The sequence below is a fragment of the Struthio camelus genome, chromosome 2 (assembly GCF_040807025.1).
Source record: "Struthio camelus isolate bStrCam1 chromosome 2, bStrCam1.hap1, whole genome shotgun sequence".
NCBI lineage: Eukaryota > Metazoa > Chordata > Aves > Struthioniformes > Struthionidae > Struthio > Struthio camelus.
The window spans coordinates 123,048,492-123,072,563 of record NC_090943.1 but is presented as its reverse complement, the minus strand read 5'-3'; the positions used below and the strand labels follow the sequence as shown (position 1 = coordinate 123,072,563).

Sequence of the window (24,072 nt, the reverse complement as noted above, 5' to 3'; positions counted from 1 at the left end):
TAACTTTGTAATCCCTAGACAGGCTATGTAAAGAATAATAAGTGTTCTTGAAAGAAAGTAGCATCACTTGAGTTTTGACATAAATTGTATATGCCTACAGACCAACAACCTACTGTTGATCATTTTGAAGAGTTTGCTCTATATAGTGCAGTCAGATGTGAAATGAAGATACCCCTCCTGCTTGCAAATAGTGTTTCGCTAACTTACCTAGTGCCAGGTAGGCCCTTCATAAAATAGTAATTTGAAAAGACACTCGAGTCTGAGGTCTGGAGTCCATAGCTCATCATTCACGCTAAAGTGAAGTCGTATTTCTCTTCCTCTTTTGTCTTACCTTTCGAGCTGTTGAGATTTGGCACTGTTGCAAGGATTTACGCTTTTCATCTTATTAAGAATGTGATTTAGGTAACCAATCAAGGGATTTAAGTAACTAGTCAGTGATCCAGAGTATTCACTAAGTGCTAGTCACTAAAGAGTATACTAGCATTGGATTTTTTTTTTCTGATGATTTTACTTTAAGATGACTTCTCCTGAACTAAAATAATAAAAGCATGTACTAATTACAGTTTGCTGCAGTCACCTGTGTAGGACTAAATACAGCTTTAAGGGTTTACTGTGGTGATAAAATGTGTCAGGAGAATTCTCATGGTCTGCAGTGTCAGAAGATTCCCTTCATCCTTTACATTCATTTAAGCTAATAACTACTAACGTGGCTAATAACTACTTTTCCTTTGTTTATTTTTAAGGTATATAAATGGAAATACTATGTCTAGGGTGGATGTAAGGTGCATTCAGAAAGATACAGTGAACTAGCTTCTGAATGAAAAATTCAGGTAAAAAAGAGATATCTTCAAGTACATAAAATTAGTGTTTTCCTGCCAGTTCTCTTGATACTTGCTCCTTTTTAATTAATCACTAATCAATTAATCATTAGCACATTACTTCCCTTACTCTTACTGTTTTATATAAAGAAAGCTATACATAGGGGGAGAGAATATCTGTTTATAGGTTACTCTCCCACACATATACTCCCTGCTAACAAGGCAGTCATAGTGCTTTTTTGCTCCTTGAATCCTCTACTTAGTTATAGGAATTATTATAGCTTGTATGTGAATTTCACCATAGTAGCTTGTGCAAGTCACCAGATGTTTTTTTCCTTTTTTCTTTTTTTTTTCTTTTTATTTTTTTTTTTTAGGATCAAATAACTATATTTAATAGTAATGATAATACAAAAAATCCTAAAGACTGACTAGATAACATTAAGCTGCCATGGCAACTAATTTTCTGCCTGGGGCCTACTGGACACGATCCATTGATAGTATAATCCCAAGGATTTATGATTTTTATTGCGGTCTAACACATCAGTGTCAGTACTACTCGGCTGTCTGTGCTTTTCTTGCATCCTGTTTGGCAACTGTAGGTTTCCTGCTCTTTTTTAATCTAAAAGCGCTGCGTTCAGACAAGGAGGATATCTTTACACCATTATCCTTTTGCTGAGGTAGGGAGCACCCATGTATTAAAACAGGTTGTAGGGTGGTTCCGGTTTGAGATGGGCTATGCCCGCAGTTTGCACTGGGAAGGCTGGGGCAGTTGCGTCCAGCTCTCCTCACTATGCTTACTAGGAGGTGCTCCGAGTCCCCTGAAAAGCAAGCATGCTATTTAGAAAACAGAATTTGTCTTTAAGGAAAAAAGTGGTGCACATAGCTGCAACAGTAATTCAAAGATGAATAAAAGACCGTTAAATATCACTGTGAATAGTTACGGTTTTTTGAGGTTTGACCATAGTATCCCAAGAAGAATGAGCTGGGGAGAGTGATAAACACCACCAGAGCGCTGGGCAGACCAGAGGGACGGAGAGACAGGGGAGTTAAAAAACAGCAGTGATATTTGTGTAGACTTACCATTCCCAAATCTGCACTGGTTTCCAAGGTTAAAGAACAACTTTAGGGAAAACTGTCCCATTTCCTCTTGCTGCACCCAGAGCAGCTCAGCGTGTCCAAGGAGGCAGGTCCAGGTGGTAACCAACCAGCCCATGAGTTCACTGAGCCACTTGGGAGGGGCTGTAAAATGGGTGGTATATGGGGTTGCCACCAGAATATAGGTTATTAAATGGTCCCTCATCTGTGTGTTTTAACAGTCTTTTTTTTTTTTTTTTCTTCATCTGAAGCAGAAACATTGACCAAATTACTGTCATTTTATCGGAACTGGAGTTTTTTGTTTGTGGTAGTACTATGCAACGTTTCCTTCTACCTGTACAGTCCAGTAATGTGAGGGGGGGAAAAGATCCTTATTATTTTATTTTTTTTTATTGTGAAAAGTGAGATATAGGCTAAATGTGATATGTGCATACCTTCCCCCCTATATTCTGTTGTAATTTTAACCCCCTATTAAGGGTGTGGATTTCAGCCACCAATAAAAATTGGCGGCCAGTTGAACTGGTGAAACAGATCATGAGCTCATTTGAAAGCACATGTACCCTGTGGGTCAACACAAGCCCATCTGATTTTTCAGCATGTCTTGGCTCTCTACAGAAACTCCAGGAGTCTGCTTTTTCTTTAAGTCAGCCTTGAAGCCCTTGAAGGGGTCTGGGCCAGGAACAATTAGCAGAGAGAACATAGTAAAAAAAAGTCTTTTCTCTGTTCTCTCCTTTCTTACTATTAAAGAGGAAAAGACCCTAGCTTCTTTTTTTACATTTTCTAAAGGTAGACTGAAAGGCAACTTTGCTCCTCTAGTCTTTACTAGATATTTAATATTTAAGTCATTGTTGTAGCTTGTTCTTTAATTGCTACACCATGATAGTAGGTATTTGTTTCTTACACTGCTTAACGTCACCTAAAAATGAATAGAGGTAAAAATAAGCTTGTGTTAAGTGCCTGAACTTGAAGCTATTTTCTCCTAGCTATCTGTAAAGACAGTACTTTCTCTTTAGTCTCTTGGTTTGACTGTTCAGTAGATATTTTTTAATTACCAAATTGGATTTTAGCAGGTGTAGTCAGTTGATGCATTATGGGTATAAGAGATTAGTGTTCAATCCTTCTCTTTATTACTGTTGTAGAATGGTATACTTGGGAAAGTATTAAAGGTGCATTGCATACTCCAGAGTACAGAAATGACATTTATTATTGAGTTTTCTTTCAGCTAGCACCATCTAAGTGGGAGGAAAATCAAGCAGAACTCTGCAGGGGCGCATAGGCCCATCTCTACCAAAAATGTGTTAGATAATGCGGAGTGGAGGAAAAGGGAAAGAAACCTTTTTGTTTTGTCTGTTTTTAAAACAAAAGCAGTTGTCGAAATACAAATACCTCTCCTCCCCAAAGATGCTTATTCTCTTTTTCTGCATTTTATCCTTTGCTAAACTAAGGACAAAAGGGGTGTCAAAGTGCAGAAGATCTTTGTGTCAGTGAGCGGTAGAAGCAAGAACTGAAAAGGATCAGTGAATCAGATGTAATTTGGACTCTGTTGGAGATACCAGTTCTGTGTTTTGCTGATGGCTGGTATTTCCATTTTGAAAAGCTGCAGAGGCATTTTTATCAAATAGAAAGAACTTTATCCCTGTTTTCATTCTGGCATGCCTATTATGACTTTGTTCAGTAAACAAAAAGGATTATGGGAACTGGAAACTAGGTGACATTTTATTGAAGGACTGTGCAAGCCTTTCTTTGTGAACTTAAGGATTGGACAGTCTTTTGATAAGTATTTTCTTTCACAGGTAGCTTTGAAAATAGGCCCTTGTGTTTGAGCTGGTAGGGTAAAGGAGGAAGCAAAGTAGCACTGGAAGTGCAGCGTGCATGTAGTAAAAAACTGAGATGCATTTCAGCTGCAGTATTTCCCATTTGCACCTTTTACCAAAAATACTTCTAAAAATACTTTTTTAAAAGCTCAAAATGCACTTCTTGAAATTAAAAATAAAAATAGGTGCTGCAGAAATAGGGAGGGGGAAGGCCTATTTCCACCAACGCTTACCTGCCGTCGTGTAGCTGCCAGTTGCTCTGAAAGTACAGTATTTTAGGAAGGGTTTATGTTCTTCCGTCGAGAATTAATAGTCTAGGGGGTGGGACAAGGGTGGAATTGCATTGAATGAGCAATAGCTGCAGTGACTGGTACAAGTTATTTTTAGTAGGGTATTGTACAACTTTTCTTACAACTTTACAACCTTTCTGCAATGTGGTACTTACTACAAGGATATTAATACCACAGAGTAAAAGTGTGTGTTCGTAGTAGGCTTTACTTAATGCCTGCTGCAAATCACTCTGCTGGAACCGACTTCAGTTAATGAAATAAGTGAACAGTATGAGTTAAACCTTAACTATTGCAAATCCTTTTTATTTTTCCATTTAATTATTATTTTCCTCACTGACTAGAGAAATGATTAAGCAAACAGTACGGCATGGAAATGTGGAAAGTTAAGCTGCTAAGAGTCAGATGGTGAAACATCTGAAGATGGTAAACAACTTTGAATGTATCCTCACCATTATCTCGATCGAGACTTTTGGTGTGATTGTTCCCCCCCCCGGTTGCAAGCTTCATAGCCTGCCTTTCACTTGGCACGCGGTTGCAAAGCTTGCAAAGTGAAGTGAAAACAGAGGAATTAAGAAGCAAATAGCCTTATTGGACCCTTAGCAAGTGGCAGGACCCCAGTTCATTCCTGATGTTCATTGAAGGAGCCTCCTGCTCCACGCGAGGGAGGGTGGCAGGAGGCAGTGTTGGTTAGGAAGGTTGAGATTTTCAAAAGCGTTAAGGCAATTACTGAATAATCAGGCTTACTTTTCAGAAAATGGTGAGCAAGCTGCCTTTTGACAGTCAGGCTTTCTTTTGAAGTATAACAGGTTGGTTACCCCCAAATGCTCAAAATGAGCAGTTTTTTTGAGATTTTCCTGGATGATGAGGAGTACAGTATAAAGTACAGTGCATTGATAAAGAAGGACAAAAGAGAAAGGGATTAGAAGAAAGACTGGAAGACTCTGTTAGAAACAGTGCTGATATTCAAATCCTTTTAAAGGATATAATGCCAGATTGAATTATAGTACAGTTAGGAAAATGCCTCTGTCTAAAATGACCTAATTAAGTTCCGTATTTATTTTGCATCAGTAACTTCCATATCTAATTTTCTCAACGTACAGGTGAGAACAAGACATTCTCCTGGCTGCTCCAGAACATCCTTGTATCAAAAAAACTCAGAAATTAAATAATGCTTTTAAGCTGAGCTCAAGAGGTTCTCAAATCACAACTACTCTCGCAGTGCTATTGGTGGTGCAAAAGGCAAGCTAGAATATAGTTCAGTTCTTCACAATTGTAATGGTCCACCATGACGTAAAAAACTCCCATCTCTTAACTCTACATATAAACTTGAAGGTTATCTGTACTTGCAGTAAAGGATGTCTCATGGGCACTTCTCATGTCACGCGGAAGAGCCATGAGGTGAAATATGAGCGTGTGCATTCTGTTAGTCCAACTAATGGATCACCTTACAGGTACAGAAGTAACCAGTCTGAATAAATGACTAATTTATAGAGTAGTTAATTTAATTTTGTTTTTAGGATGATTTTATTCAGTTTCTCTCTCTGCAAGAGTAGCAAGACTTTTTAAATATATGCTCTGTTTTGGAGAAGGTGCAGCGTTCAAACACTAAGTGTGCAGATAGTCAGTTCAGCAGAATGTTCCCAGGTAATTTCTCATACTGTCGAAGGTAAAGCTGTTATGTGGCAAATAGTTGTATGTAAGCCACTTTCTTCTTCTATTTTATTTGCTGCAGAGTGATTCTAGGTGGATTAAATATGCCTGGGTTTTCCCTTTTATGATACACACTTTGAATTGTATTGCTGGAGTGCGTATGTTGTTAGCACTTGGAAGTTGGTGCAATTTCCATAATGTTCTCTGAGTGAGCCTTCACCTTGAGGTTGATGCTTAGGCACTGCAAGTAACATTCAAGACAAGTAATATTATTCTAGTAGATTAGCAGAAGGAAATACACTTTCTGATTTGTATACAAGTTAATATTATCTCGAAATGAGTTTGGTATTTTTGAATAGTGCCGAAATCCAGATGGCAAATTCAGCACAACTGTCTCGGGATCAAAACAGACAATGACAATTATTTATTAATAATTCTGTATCGTACATGAATATTTTCATGAAAAATTGATGTTACTATTAGAGACTCTTACATCATTCTATGCTCAGTCCTTGGGTAAAACAACATTAGTGAGTTTTGCCTAAGACGAAAAGAGAGCAGAAGCAGGTTGTCAAGAGTACAAACCGACGTGAGTAGCTGAAAAGCGGTTTTTACTGTCTGAGACGTGGCTTTAGATAATTGAAGATTACTAGTAAGGTACATGAGATTAGAGATGTGTTTTACAGATATTATGATTCATTCATATCATTAGACATGAGTGTGAATAGGGGAGTTCTCCAGTGTACTCTAAATGAATTTGCATGTTTAGTACTTCAAATTTTGTACACTACACATTTATACACATGTTGTAATTACTTTCATGCAAGAGTGTTAATTTTAAAGCTTGCTTCAATACCGCAGAGGTGTAGGTTTTCATCTTAAATTTTGTTCTTATTCCTCCCTCTCCCTCCCTCTCCTTCTCTCTCCCTCTTTCCCTCTTTTTTCTTTTTTGTTAATAAAACATTATACTTTTTTTGGTTTTAGTACAAGAAAAGTCTACCAAATTAGGATACTTACTGTCTCCTGTTGTAGGTTCTAATATTTAATATTAATCATATGCCAATACTAAATGTAATTTTTCTTCAGATTAAGGACCCTGTTTTTGTAAATCCTCATGCACAGGCTTATTTTGAGCATGTGAATTAATTACACTGACTCACATGCCCCAAAGTAGGCGTGTGTATGATTGTTCTGATGTGACATAAGGTATTCTCTTTAAAACCAAAATAGTTGTATTTCAGATTATAACTAAATGTTTCCTGATGCTTGCAAAAATATGTTTAGAAATATTTTTAAAAGTAGCAAATATTTCAAAAACTCAAAAGACAAGTTTTTAAAAATCTGAGTTCCTTCTACAGCTTGAGATAACTATTTTTAAAAAGCAGTAAAGAAGATATTTGATTATTGTTTTTATTACGTATAAAATGAGTAAATTATGTAAAATAGATAGTTAACTTTTAAAATAAAAGAATCCATATGACAGACTGATCAACAGAAAGTGACTTTTGAAAAGTGTGCCTCCCTTCAGTGTGGTTAGAACATGATTGGTATAAATAATCATTATTCTCAGTGAAAAAAATTGTGTAACAGTTTTACAAAAAATTGTGACTAAAATCCTAAGGTCAGAAATCACTCTTTGTTCATACCAATTGCACGCTGAAAAATGAAGCAGAGTGATCTAAATTGAATTTACAAGACCGGCAGCTGTACTGTTGGGGAGAGTAGCTACTGCACAACCTGCACTCTGTCAAGGTTATTTAATTATGGATAGTTATAGTTGAATATAATTTGTTAATGTGTGCTTTTTGCAAAGGGAGAATAATTCTGCTAGAGCATTGACAATTTTATACATTTTTAACAGGATGCTGTCTAAGGAAAGGTGTTTTCATTGAATTTCATAATGTACGGTTGCCTGGAGGAGGAATATCAATGGAGTGGCTAACACCTTTTTTTTAAGCTATTAAAATCTATATGTAAGAAGGTTCTTGTTGGGGAGAAATCCTGTTCTTTATTAATTTGAATATAAAAAAATGAATTTATTATGTACTATGTAACAGTTGGGAAATAACTTTTTATAAAATATCATTCTGATCTCTTAAATAGTCTTATGGGCCATAATGACTGTGGTATTCATTATAACCTTTTCCAAAAACAGTGATGATCAAAGTTTCAATTAGTATTAGTTCTCTTTCCCACTCACTGCTTTTCAGAAGTTAATCTCAGAGAGCTAGAGGTGAATCTTGGCCCTTTTGGTGAAGACAGAGCAGCTGTGGTTGGGGTTAGAGGCTAGCAGAGACGCAGAGCTATGGGTTGTATTCCTTGTTCTTTATCCTCTTAATATGAGCGGTTTCAGAGAGTTTTGTTTGTGAACAGAGATTATATTTGAAGCAAGCCTGGCTTCTGCTGTGCTGTGGGTGGTGAGCACCTCCAAAACCCAAGGACGAGCAACATTGTGCTGTCTTCTCATCAAAATCTGCAGTAGCATGATGAAGTTATTAGGACATCACGTGTAGCAACTTCGGAGTAAACTCTTCTTTGTCGCTTCTTTATTTTGGTGCTAAACAATCTAAGATACACAGCTCTGAAGGTCAGTTAGTCAGAGTTATGGAATTAGGACTGAGATAATGATTTCGGAGGTATTGGTACAGTTGATTTAACCACTAGTTTTATAACCTTTATTTAGAATCATACATTTTCTCAGGAAGCTGTTATATTTCACAAAACAACCGTGGTAAAGAAGTTGTATGTTGAAGAGAGTGGGGTAAGATTACTGCTGTGGTCGAGGTCTGGGAGCTGGACTTCTGCATGCAAATTTTCTCCTCCCATATGAACTGTCCTACAGAGGCCTGCTGCCTTCTCTGAATCTTGCAGACCTTCGTTATGGCCGTAGATCCATTATAAAGGATGAGTCAGTTGTACCTTATGTAGCGTTAGATGGAGCTGAGGAGGGGCCAGCCTTAGTGAGCCACATCTATGAAAAATTAGAGGCTAAGTATTTATTAACATTTCAGTGAAGCATACTCACTGTTGAGGAGGAAGACATGAGGCAACATGTATAAGGAGCTGTAGGAGGAGCCTTAGCAACGAGATGTAGGGCTCTTACCCAGCTAGATTAGTTCTTCCTTGAGTCTGTGCCCTGTGGTGTGTGACTTGGCCTTTTCCCACAGGTGAGGCGGGAATTTCACTAAGGAGCCTTTCGATCCCTCAGAGTAGTCTGGAGGAAGCAGTATTCCTGCACGGCTCAGCAAGCTGACGATTAAGGAGGCTGATGTTTTATCATTTGTTTTGAGTAGTGCAGCACTTTGTTTTATTTTTGTAGATGATAGGCATGTTTAAAGAAGTATTTCGAACAGTCTCTTTTGTCAGGGGAGGGCAGATGGGAGATTCTGGATAATTGAACGGGTGTAGTAAAGAAACAAATTTTATCTGTCATCTGAAAATCAGCTCAGTCCTTGAAGTTCAAATAGTAAAATAAATGATCCTTCTTCTCAGTATATTCCTGCAACCAGTGCATTCCAGAAGAAAGCATATGATGCATGGCATTTAGTAGTGATTTTTCTTGAGAGGGACCTTTAGTTTTTGAACCTGAATAGTTTGTGCATGGTTTAGCACAATATAAAAAGCCCGATAAATGAAATGAGGCATAAAGCATCATTTCATCTTCAGTATGTGCATTTTAGCGCAACCTTCGTAATGATGTTTTGCACGTCTGTTGCCCATGCACTCAAAATATTTCATAATGCTTTGGAAACATTAAAGAGCAACCATTGGTTTTAACACCATACTTCCATTTTTTACCTACTATTATACTGAGTAACCCAGAAGATAAGTGACAGTGAAAACAATTGGATAAAGAAAGCAGCAACCTGTTATCAGTTCTATTTTGTGCGTTTGACGGCGTTATCTACCCAGTCAGTTTTACTGACTGCTTTTTTCATAGTGCATCTTTGAGATGGCACAAAAGGAAGGGGGCGAATTAAACAAGAAAAGGTAACTCTTGAAAGGATGTATGAGCATATGTGGTACATCAAGCAGCTTAAAGAACAAGCAAGTGTAAAGTGAATTCTTTGACTTAATTTCCTCTGTGAGGAAAGTATGTACTGCTGCCTCTGTTTTACAGATGAGGAATGAGGAAAATTAAGCACAGAGCCTGTAAGTGACCCACATGAGATAATACAGCTGGCTGCTAAAACATCGGCTGAGCTAGGAATTGAAGTTACAGTCTCTTCACTGACTTCTAGCTTTCTGCTTTACCCCTGTTATCAGAGAAGATGCTGGCAGCACAGCTGTGTGTGATTCTGGTTATAACATGATTACATTTATTGAACATTTCTCAGTTTCTGGTGATTTTTGATTTGACTGAATCTTTTTCTGCTTGAAGTGTAAATCTCTGTAGACGTCCCAGGGGAATTGGAATGAAGTGTACCCACAGGATGTGGGAGAAAATAGTTTTGTTGTTTGAAGGGAGGCAGTTTATCTAATATTAAAATTTTCTCTCTACCTCACAGTCGTCTTAAATAGAAAAGTCTTTATTTTAGCTGCCTTTGTCTTTGATACCCTTTACTTTCAATTGTGTAAATGTCTACTAATGGTGATAATTTCTACTAAGGTTACCTGTCCTAGATTACATTGGGAAATAACTGTCAAATCTGAGCCTTTAATTTACTGTAAGGATTGCAAGGGCTCTCTGAGGTGAGAACTGGAAACCGAATCAGTGCTCCACATACCTTCTGTATAGGTACACTGTACATACTGTTACATGGGCTGACTCCTAAAGTAGGATTCTTACCTCATAATTGCATGCATGTAGTATGATAATAACAGTAACAAGTTACTTTTTCCACTTTTGAGTTGTGCTTAACCCTTTTAAAATCACATTGAGTTCAAGTGGGCTGCTTCTTCATCTTTCATTCTTCTTTTTATGTCCTTCTGTTTTACAGTGAGGTTTAGAAGCTGTGATGGAAACAAAAAAATACACTTTGGAAGCAGTGAGCCAGAAGATTTTAGAGTAGGTGAAGATGGTGTGGTATATGCAGAGAGAAGCTTTCAACTTTCAGCGGAGCCCACGGAGTTTGTAGTGTCTGCTCAAGACAGGGAAACCCAGGAAGAATGGCAAATGAGAGTGAAACTAACCCCTGAACCAGCATTCACAGCACCTTCAGCAAAGGTAGGAAACAACAAAAAGCTGTCTCAAGAAACATGACTAAAAATAGGGGTGTGATTCTGTCTGTCATGCATTTCCACGTGAGACACTTGGATAATAGGCAACTAATGCATGTATAATTTTAAAGCTGTAACCTTAGAAAGAACTCTCTTAATTGATTATTTTGGAGCGTTGCTAAGACATGGAAACCCCGTCTGTTTAAGTATATAGGATTCATTTATGTTCGAGGTTTTTGTTTGTATTATTTGAGATTTATACCTGAATTTAAGTTGGACATGGTCATTTCTTTATTTTAAATTGCTTGAAAGCATTACAGTATTTATTCAAGCAGTTAAATATAACCGCAAAATAAGCAGATCTCTGCTAGAATGCATCAGTCAAGTTTATTAGATGGGAGCTGCAGATTTACAGCAGTAGTAGGAAAGCATTTCTGGCATGGAATATTGGCTTTGTCTTGTCCCTTCGTAATCAAATTGGAGTTTGTAAATTATTCATGATTTCAGCACTACTTGGTAAAGAATGGAGTCTCCCCCTGCTGGAAGCTGCCATAGAATAAATCAAGTGCTATAACACAGATCAGACCTAGCAACGTACAAATAATGTAATATCTTTACTTTAGAAAAACAGTATTAGGTCTGCTATACCTATCTGTTAGATTACTTGGTGCCTGCAGTTTCTTACCTTCTCTTACAAAGAGCTTAAATTAGAAATAAAGAGCAACATTTGTTCATGGATTAATATACCTGTAATAGGTACAGATTAAAGATTTAAACATAATTTTAAAATAGTGTAATTTTGCAAGACAGTTCTGAGCACACACTGGAACCAAAGCTGTATAATCCTCAGTTTTTTCTGTTTACCTCTTTGATCATCGTTTTTGGTCATCTAAGGCAAATTTTTAACAAAGAAATATTGTAGTTTTGTCTATGGCAGAAGTCTAATAAAAGAGGAGGTACATAGATATGTGAGGGCATGCCCTGTTCCTTCCAGAGATCCAGTTCTAGCCTCCTTAACATCAGTGGAATATAGAGCAGCAGAGTCTGGCCTTCCGTTGTGCTTCTGTTTTTAGTCTCTGACACGTTTGATTAGATAAAAACAATGGTTTTCTCTTAAAAGATTTAGAAAGTGTTTTTGTCTCCCTCTCTCCTCCCTCAAGCAAGCTAGCATGGCTATATGCAAGCTGGCATCCAGAGTTAAAGGCTGAAGTGACTGCAGATATAGAAAGGAATAGCAAAGGAATGTTGACACCCAGCAGAGATTAATGCCCAGTGTGTAAAGTGGGTCATCTACAGCATCCATCTTGGTTGACATAGGTTTAAAATAATTACAGCATTAATTCTATGGGATTTAATAGGGTCATAAATATTTGAGACATTCCTTACCAGTATGTATTAAACTTCTCTTGGAACTGAAATTATATTTTAGCACACCCAGATCTAAATTTAATGTACAGTAGCACATTACCTGAACTGAAGTTCCAGCTAATGAGAAATACATAAAGGCATACTATTAAATTCTGCAAAATATTAACTACTTTCCAGAAAGCGCAGAGTGGTTTACACAGTGGTACCGTATTATAAATGGCTTATAATTCTGTTTTTCCTCCAACTGGAATAAGGAGGAAAAAAAAAAAATAAAGAAGAGTTCTTAAAATTTAATAGTACAGTTGTAAATAATATTGCTTATTTTCATACTGCACTGTGAATGCAATTAGAAGTTCTGTCAACACAGAGAAAAGGCAGCCTTTCAGTCAATTATGTAATTATCCAAATGATGTTTTTAACATATACTAGCAATTCTTCTTCTAATACGTGCTTAATTTTATCATGTACCTGGGAAAGAACCGAAAGAAAATGGAAGACATTATATTTCCATGGCAACAATATAAGCAGAGCAGCCACCTGAAGAGACAGAAGAGGGACTGGGTTATCCCTCCCATCAATTTGCCAGAAAATTCCAGAGGACCTTTTCCTCAAGAACTAGTTCGGGTAAGGATGTTACGTGGTTTTCAGGGTCCTGTGGGGAGTTCTGGAAGTGGTTGTGGGAACAATGTGTTCCCACACTTAGAAAACAGATAAACAGTTGGGCTGTTGCTACCACCATGCAGTGGAAGGTGTCCTTGATTGAGGTGGTAATTGCCCTGACGAATTCCTCCTGGTAAAGGAAAATCTCTGGCGGTTCAGAATTCTCCCAAAGCGCTCCAGCATCCTGCTCCAGAGTCTTTCCCTCAGGGCCGCCTGAGGGAACAAGCAGGAATAGCAGGAGGCAGGCAGGAGACAGCGGGATGTGACAGTGAGGCACGCTAGCTTCTCAACAGGCCGGCACAGCACAGCACAGATGTGGCAGGTGCCAAAAGTCCAGCAGAGGACGGGGCTTCCCACTGCAGCACTGGTCACAATCAACTCGTACAAGGGTTTGTCGGAACTTGTATGAATATTGGCACAGGCTGATAGTCGGAGCATTGCTCTGCTTTGGAGATGTGCTTGCTAGTGGTTCAACTACCTCTGGAAGATGCACTGCCCATTAATTGCTTTCTTGGAAGATGAGACCAAAGTTCAATTTTTAAAAAGAAAAAAAGAAAAGGCACTCAAGAAGTTTCTAATGAGCTGCAGTATCATCAGTGGTGGAAGAGAATCTGTAGCTTTGGTCTGGGAAGATTCAGGATAAAAAAATAGATTTTATTTCTCATATAGTTTTGTGTTAGTGTGTGTTTTGTGTACTGCTCTAGGATCTAAGCAATTCTGTTTAAGGTAAAAAGTACTTGCTTATTTTGTTTTAATGCAATTCTTCCTGTTATGAGAAATAAGTTGGGCTGATCTTATGTTCCTGAAAATCCATAAACTAGCTATCTAACAAAAGGAGAGCACAACTGAAGAGCTCAAGCATTGTGCTAGCTTTATGCCATTTCCAGAAAAACTGTTTTTACAAGTCCAAAGATAAAAACAAAAGAACACTACTGTCTCAGCAGCAGTTCCAGCCACTGGCTGTTTGTAACTAATATAAACATTATCTTTCTGACCTGTAGATTAGGTCCGATCGCGATAAAAGCCTTTCGCTGCGGTACAGTGTGACTGGCCCAGGAGCTGACCAACCTCCGACAGGAATCTTCATCATCAACCCCATCTCAGGACAGCTGTCTGTGACAAAGCCTTTAGATCGGGAGCAGATCGCTTCTTTTCATGTAAGAGTTTATTTACTACGAATCAGATTATCCAAGTTGAAGATTAACGTCTGCTTCATACATGACTTGAGCAGCCGGCATAGTTTTCTATGATACGATTTGAAGAGTTTGTAACAGATTTGTGTTTATATTTACTGTACTTACTAAGGCTAACTCTCAGTAGGTTTAAACAACTTAAATACATAAACACACATAAACAGCGATTTAATGCTAACATATATAAACAGTAATTTAATGCATTTAGACAAAGTAATTAAAAAGGTTGAAATGTGGATTCTGTAGCTTATATTTCAAATACAGGCCATTGATCACAGTCTGCACTGTATTGCATACTTGTCAAAAGTTTACTTTTAATACAGCAACTTAAATTAGGACATGACTACTGTTAGAATTGTAGCAGTTGTGGTTTGAGAAATGGATGGGAAGAATAACCTACCAATTTTCATTTCCAGGGGCAAATCTAAGCATTTTAATGGAATTGTAAATTAGGTCTGTCAGCTTATGAAAATGATATTCTTTGCTCTAACGAAATGGACAAAGTAGACCAAGGATTCACATGTTTAGCGGAAAAGAAAGGTTTGAAGGAAAGGGGGAGACCAAGCCTGGGCCTGAAGTTGTCTCCTGCTTTTGAAGAGCACACATTGAAATTGTTATGGAAGTCACTCAACAACTAGAGAGGGTTTCCAGGATGTCATGGTGTAAAACCATGAGCCATTAAAAACTGGCTCTCTAGGAAGCTCCTGAATGGAGGACGTAGCAGATGGCACTTGTGGACGAGGCCTGGCTATTGCAAGGGCACAGCACCTCCAGCATCCAGGAGGTTTTACTGAGAGTTTGGCATTGGAAATTAAAGATTTAGTAACTTAAGAATTTACATTTATATGAGCCATTTCCAGAGTGGTGAGTTACCCATTTGCTCTTTCTTATTAGGTTTGTAGTCAGGAGATGTATATAATGGGCTTCAGCAGGCCTACATACAGGAAAAAGTTGCCAGGCTCTGGCCTGGATGTGTATGAGTTCACATTTTCAAAAAATACTACATTTAGTTTGTTTGTTTATTTTTGTTTCGCTATTCATTTTTATATGATTTAGATAAGCCTAACTGTCAACGGTAGACGTTAAGTCCTTTTTGACAATCAGGGCATTAAATTTAAGTCTCAAGGGTCTTTGAAATTCAGGCCATAAACTGTAGCCTAATTTTAGCCTGGAATTTCAGTCTGTTTACTGACAGTGACTTATCACAAACTTTACCTTGGTGCTCCAAATAACAGATAAATTCCATATGCTTTCATTTTTTGTTTAATATATATTTATATACACACACATATATCTGTATGTCTATATAATTATTAAATCTATTACTACATATTCATGTCTACTGAATATGTTCAACATCTGTGAAGGCTTCTTGAAAGTGACACCAATGTTCATTCCCTGTGGATTGTTAATAAGGTCTATCTATTAAAGTTTTTATCTGTTTCATATAGATCTGCATGTTTCTAGAGTCTGTTTTCTAACAGTCATTATTAAAAAGAGAAATATGTATGACAACACACATTGGTGTTACTCGAAACGGTGTTCAAAATCATTTTGAAGAAGTCAAAGAAGGCTGCAACTTTGAATAGTTTAAAAGTTTGAACAGAGTTCTGTTAACCTGAAAACTTAAATGATCAAAACAGGGTAGCAATTGCAGAAACCAAAGTACCTTGGGCTAAGAATGCATGGCCTGAAACTTTATGTTACTGTTACTGGTATCTGTTTGTGCTTGTGTGTTTTGCAAATTCTAATACTTCCTAATGATTTTTGCAGCTGAGGGCACATGCAGTGGATGTAAATGGAAACCAGGTGGAAAATCCTATTGACATTGTCATTAATGTCATTGATATGAATGACAATAGACCTGAATTCTTACACCAGGTTTGGAATGGGACAGTCCCTGAAGGATCAAAGCCAGGTGAGGCATGGGCTTTCTGAGTGGAGAAGAGGTACGCGATAACATTTTGGAGATGACGAAGGAGTGTTTTCAGACCATATAACATTTTCCCAGGTGACTTATGAGCAAAACCTCAGATACTGTATTATTGTTTCATCTCATTTTTAATTCACATTTTAGCATGCTAGGATTATTCCCAAAGAAGAAAAGTATGAGGCATATCTCAGGTAATCTGAAACAGAGGAAGTTTTAAGAACATGACTTTAAGGTTCCTGCTTTTGAAAATCCTATTTACAATATCATCATTCTTACAGTTATGTTGACAATAGCAGTTGACGTTCATCTAGTTGATAAGTCAGGGTATATGAGACTTTCCAAATATCACCGCATTCAATTCTAGTTTTGAGTCTTGGAGGCTTTGGAAATACTGGGATCTGAAATCAAACATTTCCGTTTGAATTCTGGAGAAAACCTTAAATATTGTATTCACATCTCATTTAAATTCTAATCAGCTCATATTTAGTAGCATGTGCTATGGCTAAGCACATGCTAAGCACTGGCTAAGGCCAGTTTCTTAATTTTTCAGTATTGCAAAATTAAATTTTTAGAAAAGTTAACACAAGAAACGTATTTTGTCACTTTGCAGTCTTGATTTCGCACTTGTGATGGAAAGAATGTGTGTCTAGAGAAAACCTTTGAAAAAGTACTATTTACATTGATTTTCATTCGCTGTCAGTCTGTGCACCAATTCTGAAAATTAAGTGTATTTCCTGTGGCCCAATTAATAACATTTCTGTAACAACACAGCTTCTCGTGTTTAGATAAAAATGTTATTTATGGCAGAATTGTAGGATTTCATTGTTTATGAAGCTTCTTCAGTCATAAGCAAATCTGATATTTTATAAACATAAAGTATTTTTATCTCCTCTTCTGTACTTTAATTACTCTATTAGTGAGTTTTGGGCTCTATCAGTTTGTTTTAAGTAAGAGAAGGAATGCGCAGTGTTTACCAAAAGAAATATATTTTGACCATTTTTTACTTGTAAGTGACCTTGTGTAATTGGAGTAAACTATTTATATAACAGCAATTATTTATTCTGCTGTTAGGAACCTATGTGATGACAGTTACCGCCATAGACGCTGACGATCCCAATGCTCAGAATGGGATGCTGAGATACAGAATCTTGTCCCAAGCCCCAAGCAGCCCCTCACCAAACATGTTTACAATCAACAATGAGACCGGTGACATTATCACTGTTGCAGCTGGGCTTGACAGAGAGGTAAGGCTAGTCTTAATCCCATAGGCTGGATTGTATTTAATACTGCAAGGGTGCGCGTGTTGTTCTAGTAATTTAGAATTTTTTTTGTTTTCTCCCCTCAAATCTGAGCTTCCTCTCTTCCTTCTCCCAGCCAGCTCTGGTCAACCTGTTTTAGGCCCAGAGAATAAGAAGCTGGGGCAGAGGAAATTAACCTGGAGAAGAAAATTACACCCATGCTTTTTGGACATGTAGTTTTCCCCCACTTCTGTGGGGTCATGGAATGAGTCTAGTCTCAAAAATCTGAAAAGCCTGCTTGCTTTTAAGAGACAGGTGCACGCTGCAGCAGAGCTATGCAGGTGAGGACTTCGGGTGCTAGCACTGGTTCTGAAATGGGAGGCTCCACTGCTCAGCTCCAGTTCACCCCTCTTGCTGAGCTCCGTAGGCAAAGAGTACCTGGGGAATGGAACTGTTTATTTCAGAAGGCGCAGGAGAGGAGGACAGAAGGAGCTAACCTCCCTCTGTCCTCTTCTAGCTCTTTGGATGGGGGGTTCATACTTTAAAACTTCTGGATGGTGTATTGCTAAATTTGCAGTAATTACCTGATGTGAATTTTGTTGATTAAAATAGTGAAGGGAAAAGTTACCAATTTTAAAATTTGAAAAGTATATCTATAAAACATAAAACAGTCAGTAGTGGAAACTGTATAGTTAGAGGCTGTTATTCAGGCCTGGACATGCACTGAAAAATTTTAAAAAAGAAAACAAATTCTGGCTCCATCAGTAATTTCCTCCTGCATTACGGGCAAGTCCCATTCTGTCTAGACTGTTCTTTGCTATTGCAGCCACTAGAGACGGAGGCTCTGCAATTCTCTGCTGTAGTTCACCCATCTGCGAGATGGGAATAAAAATATTTCCCTCTTAACTTCAGGTCTGTCACATGGACTGTGTTTTCAAACCACTTTAAACTTCACCAGAGATAAGCGTTATTTTATAAATAAGCTACAAAATCCAAATGAATCTTTTTTCCACATTTTTTTGTACTACTTCTGTTTTACTAACCTCATTTCAGGTTATTAAATCTGAAGAATTTTTTTTAAACTGGATTTACTGCTCGGCTTTTAGGTGTTTGTTTATTTAAAATGGAGAACAAAAATACTTCCTAACGTTCTGGCTTGGCTATGAATCTTGTGCTGTGCTTCACAGTTTGCAGGTGGCTGTCAGAAGATTTGAAAAGCTAAAAAAAAACTGTTAGGTGTTGCGATTAACTTTTAAAGATTTATTAAATTAAATTCTATTTAAATTGTTTTTAAAGAGGATGACTTTGAGGAATGGAAAACACTGAACTTTACAGTATTACCATATTAAATTAAAAGAATGGTGGGCGTCGTTGTCTGCCCTTGGTTTTAAAATCCCCTGGTCATCTTCAACAGGTGAATTTTCAGAAGAGCAGAGTGATAACTGTGAGTTTTATTACTTAGTGAGTAGCTGTACCAGAGTGCTTTAAATCGGAAGAAACCAATTGTCTATAGAACTTATACTAAACCTTCCAAATATTAACAGTTGGAGAAGCCTTGGTGTTTGCCATCAGTTTTTCTGACTGATCACTGTACTGATACCCAAAAGAGTAACTTTTTATAAACATTTATTTCACTTTTTGAATATTAATGATAAATATTAAATCATTCAAATATTAAATTAGACAATTTAAATTCAAATAAAATAGAATGACTTCCTTCCCAAGTCATAGTTTTGCTTCCTTTGTTTCCTGAGCTTCTTGAAGTCAACTAAATTACAACAGGAGCAGTCTACAAAGCCAGATATGAATCATGCAGATCTTCTGAGCATGAGCTGGGGAGAGCTATGTTGCCTTCTGGCCTCCCTCTGGAGATGGTCCCCAGGAACCTCCTCAGCTGGGGAACCCAGTTCTTTTCTCTAAGTCGTGGCAGTCTTTATAAAGCTCTAACTGAGCTCATAAAATTTGAGACACAATTTTAATTTCTGAATTTAAATGACACATTATGAATGTGAGCGTAAGTTCATACATTATCTATTGTAGATGTGCACGGGGGAAAAAAAAGTCCCGATCCAGTAGTACTTTAGGTTAACATACAGTGGGGTGCCTATACTAACATATACAGGAGGAGAACTATTAAGGTAGGGTTCTCAACTAAAGAGAAGGAATTTCTTACTTTTACTTTCCCAAAAGATGCTCTTTCATAAGTTCCAGCTGTTTCTTGTTTCTTTAGCTATTGCTGTGGAATTCACTCCAGCATTAAAACATCTGCCTTTACTGCTGGAGGTGCAGAAGTCAGGCAGGGTGCTTCAATTTACACATAGGCATTCCTATCTCATGTGAGGTTAATTCAGAGAAGTGCTCTTTTATTTGGCCTTTGTTGAAGTGGAAAGATACGACCTGATGAAGCCTGTGTTCTCTCCTGAAGCTGCCAGTTCATTTTGAGATATGTTGCTGCGAAGTCTCTATGCAGGCTGCTGACACATGCTCAACTGCTTATTCCTGGCTGCTTCTCAACCATCAGTAAAAAGAGGAGAACCACCTCCCCTTGTTTTCCCGTGCTTGGAAAGTTGGCCTATGTTGTGTGCTTGTTGACTTCCAAAATTTCATCCGCAGCAGTTCATCTTTTATGTGAATGCATGTGATTACAAGAAAAAGAAATATTTAAGTGGCAAGCTCTTGGGGCAAGCTACTGGGGCACTTCTGGGGAAGGTGTGGGGGATTTTAGCATGCTGCTGCTTTTGGAATTAAATAAGATTGTGTGAAAGTTGAGTTGCTGTGTAATAACAGTGGAGTTTTCTTTAATGAAATTTGCTTCTTGGGATCAATGTCTGGAGGCCCAGATGACCCGATGCACCTGCTGTTTCATAGTAACAATAACATAGTATTATCTGACTACAAGATTTGCTTCAATATTGCTCTAGATTTTACTGCTTCGCAATAAATCAAGTACTTTTTTTCCAGATAAAAGCAGTAGAAATATTTCTTTGATTTTGCCATGACTGCTTCCCTTGTTTGTGGCACAAAGGAAAACTTTAGGCTGTTTCTGTAAGCCTTTTAAATGTCACTTTGCGAGTATATTTTCTAAAGCAGAATTTGTATGTATATTTGTGCATTATTAAACTGTATATTACACTTCTTTATAAATAATATTAATGTTGATATCCATAGTCTCATTTTGTAAAATATTTCCACAGGAAATAATCTGTTGTATACTCCAATCCTTTAGGGGTAGGAGAAAATACGGTACTGAATGAAAACCTTTATACTTTTCTTGAAGTATTTCATTTTACCAAAAAGTTTTTGTCCAACTGCTTCAGTAAATCTTTCGTAAAAGTGGTATTTCAAAGTAATATCAATTTTGTACGCTTGTGAATTTTCTTCTGGAAAGAACTGAACTGAAGACGGTAACACCTAGCTCTCTCTGTGCTAGAGTTAGAACTGAACTGGTAAATGAAAAAGCATACACAATATTTACATTGCGCAGTAGAAACTGTGGGTGAGTCAAATACAATTTTAAGCAACTCTGCATAAAACCCATCTTTCTAGCTATTTTAAAAAAAAATACAACCTCGTCAACTTAGTTTTATAAAGCTAACCAGTTTGAGGTCAGGTCTCAGTGGGGCGTTTCTTTTTCGTAGAAACGAGGCTTATGCTTCAGGGAGTCCTGGCGTGATTCCAGCAGTGACTTCAGAAAATAGAGCGCCCTGCTCGAGGGCCGTTACTAAAGGCAGACGAAGCAGCGGACACCAGCGGAGCTGGGGGAGGCGGCGGATTTCTCCTCTGGAATGCTTAACATTTATGGGAATAATCCGTTTGGTTATTCCCTCCCCCTTTCTGCCCGTGCCCTTACTAGTCTCTGTTAGCCTTGACATCTCCGGTTTCCATAGTGATAGCAAGAAGTTGCAACTACAGTTTTATACTTAGGATTGGCTAAAACAAAAGCCTTGGCAGTTATGGCCAACGAATGTTCTTTGGCTCGGTTCTCTTAAATGCTTTTGAGGACTTACTCTGTTGTGGTACAAAATATGCTTTTTTTTTTTTTTCCCCTTCATTTGGAAAGTATTGTTAAATCTGCAATGATAACGTTAACTATATAAAGTACTTTCTGTTTTTCAGAGTAAGAAGTAGGCAATCTGCCCTAGTCTCAGTGATAGCTGAAAAAAATCTAGCTGTTTAATATATTTAGGTACAACCTGGTGCTGTATTTCTGTGGTATAAACTTTGCTCCTGTCGTTTCAAGTGATGCTAACTAGAATAAGCAGTATGATCAGCTCATTGCTTAGTGAAGTGCAATTTAGGAAACACCTGCTGTCCTACGGTAGTGTTAGTCTTGCCTATAACTTATGTTGGTGTCATTTTGTGTTTTAGAAAGTACAACAATATACATTAATAATTCAAGCTACGGACATGGAAGGAAACCCAACATATGGTCTTTCAAACACAGCAACTGCTGTCATCACGGTGACAGATGTCAATGACAATCCTCCAGAGTTCACTGCTATGACTGTAAGTACAGGGTAGGAGTAACTGAAGGGTGTACGTAGCTATAAGCATTTCCCTCTTTTGTCATTATAGTTACAGATAGTAAATATTTATTAAACAGTTTACAGCAGGTAGGATTTAAATACAGGCAGAATATATCCCTTACATACAGCAGTCTGCTTAGTCCAAAGGGCAAGAGTTGACTAAGGAATCAATCAAACCATCAGTTTTCTGGGTGGTGTGAGGTAGACTTTGTTAGATAAACGGTCAGAGCTCCAGTGAAGTAAGATATACTCCCTAATGTTAAATTAGATGAATGCCAACCTGTTCAATGTGATGTTGGTCTCGTATGCTTTTATGACCATGTTAAACTGCTTTGTTGTTTTTGCAGTTCTATGGTGAAGTCCCAGAAAACAGAGTGGATGTTATAGTAGCGAATCTAACTGTGACTGACAAAGATCAGCCGCACACGCCTGCTTGGAACGCCATGTACCGCGTGACGGGGGGAGATCCCACAGGGCGATTTACTATTCTGACTGATCCCAACAGCAATGATGGGTTGGTCACCGTTGTGAAGGTAAGAGATGCTTACAATTCAGTGAATTAAGCAGAGATGGAATAAGTGGGAGAACGCTGAGAATAAATGTGAACTCCTGAGGCCAGCGTGAGACTCAAAAGTCAAATAAATGGACACTGTCTGTCTTGTGGAAGTAAGCCATTCATCTTTTGCACTGTTCCCTTAGTTATGGTATCAGTAGTATTCTAATTGTTCAATTTTAAAACGTGGGTTAGGTTGTTGAAAATGACAGGTTTTGAACGTGTATTTGTCGAAAGATAGAACTTGGCCTGCGAAAAAGCATTTGCTGAGTGTTCGTTGCCAGTGTGAACAAACAGCTTCCTCCCTCTTGGCCTCCATTAGTAGGCATGCTCGTTGTCTGCTGGCGTTATGTCAATATGTTCCCATTACGGAACTGACACAGATTAAACAGTGAAGACACAATCAGAAAGGGAAAAGTGATAGGTAGGAGGCTACTTCTACAAGAGGCTTTTAAAGACAGGCTATTTTTAAAACCTCATTTAAATGCCTTTTATGGAATAACCTCTCTATCTTCGTTCTGTAACCAGCATAGCTCTGTGTTGAGGGGTGACTTTTTCAAGTGATGATAACAATGCAGAACTATAATTAAACCTACCAAGTGGTAGCTACCTTTCCTCGTGGCTGTCTGATAAGTGTCTCTTCTCTAAATTGACCTGTTCTGGTTTTGGCCATCCACTTATGAAGTCAAGTGTGAGATGCCAATGTTCCAATCTGGAATTTTAAGCACTCACTTTTTTCCTTTCTTTTCCTTTCTCCTTATCTCAGAATCTAGATGGGATGGGAAAAAGTATATATACTTTTTATACAGCTATAGTGATATTTCATGCTAATTTTTTTTTTTTACAGTACTGTCTCTGTTCTGTAACTGTGCTTCCCCAGTGGTTCCAAGTGTTATATTACATTCTTCCAGCAAGAATTATATGAATGTCTGTGCATTTTAATTGGCCGTATACCCATCTTTCCCAGATCTAGGAAAAGTATCAAACTAGAAACCTCAGGAAAAATGAGTTTTAAAAAAATGCTCAGATTAAACTAAAGTAATATAAAGATGAGCAAACTTAATATTCCAGGTTTGTAATGTTTGGTATAGCTTTACTCACTTAAATTTGTTTAAAAAATAAAATTGCATCCCCTGTACTGCCAGAGTATCTCAGGGCTTTATTTACATATGACTTAGTTTAAGGACAGAGTTAGCAGCATGTGGAAGCCTCAGTAAAGAAGGACTTATGCCTGAAAATATGGCCTGTTACAAGGGGGTCAGCCGTACCATCTGAAATCGGATTCTTAAACAGCATAGGAGAATTACCTTGAAGTGGTAAATGACAGTCCTGCAGTCTAACCAACAGCACTTCTTTAAGCATCCATACGCAGAAAGAGTTGGAGGCTAGCTTGTGATTTTTGTTTGTAGTGCAATGAGTTGTTCTTTGATCTGTCAAACGGTAATGTTGTTTATCGTCACATGTCAGGTGCCACCTGTAAGAGACAGGGCTCCTTCAGGTCTAGAATTAGCACAAGCAATGCAGTGCATAGTATTAATCAGAATCAGGCCCCAAGAAAAGCCTCAGCCATATGCAGCATGATGAAGGAACTCTAGCCTCAACCTATTTTTACTTCTCCTTAAGCTGGACTGCTGGCTTAGTGCGGAAAGCCCCAAACTGAACGGTGTCTGGGCTGTGAAGCTGGGAGCTGCAGGGATACCAGCAAGGGAATTGGCTAGAATTACAAAGTTGTGCTAACAAAATATAAGAGCATGGGAACCCTTGATCTAGAGGG

At 37.9% G+C, this 24,072-nt stretch overlaps 1 protein-coding gene across 1 annotated transcript in view; it reads left to right on the top strand.

Moving 5' to 3' along the window:
- The window catches only part of CDH2 (cadherin 2), a 122,538-nt gene that overhangs the window by 71,715 nt on the left and 26,751 nt on the right, over positions 1 to 24,072 (top strand). Inside the window, exons 3-9 of the mRNA XM_068932426.1 lie at positions 10,608 to 10,834; positions 12,673 to 12,819; positions 13,857 to 14,012; positions 15,822 to 15,966; positions 17,053 to 17,225; positions 21,588 to 21,725; positions 22,093 to 22,278. Coding sequence (XP_068788527.1) covers positions 10,608 to 10,834; positions 12,673 to 12,819; positions 13,857 to 14,012; positions 15,822 to 15,966; positions 17,053 to 17,225; positions 21,588 to 21,725; positions 22,093 to 22,278 — 1,172 coding nt within the window. The remainder of the gene's footprint in view (positions 1 to 10,607; positions 10,835 to 12,672; positions 12,820 to 13,856; positions 14,013 to 15,821; positions 15,967 to 17,052; positions 17,226 to 21,587; positions 21,726 to 22,092; positions 22,279 to 24,072) is intronic.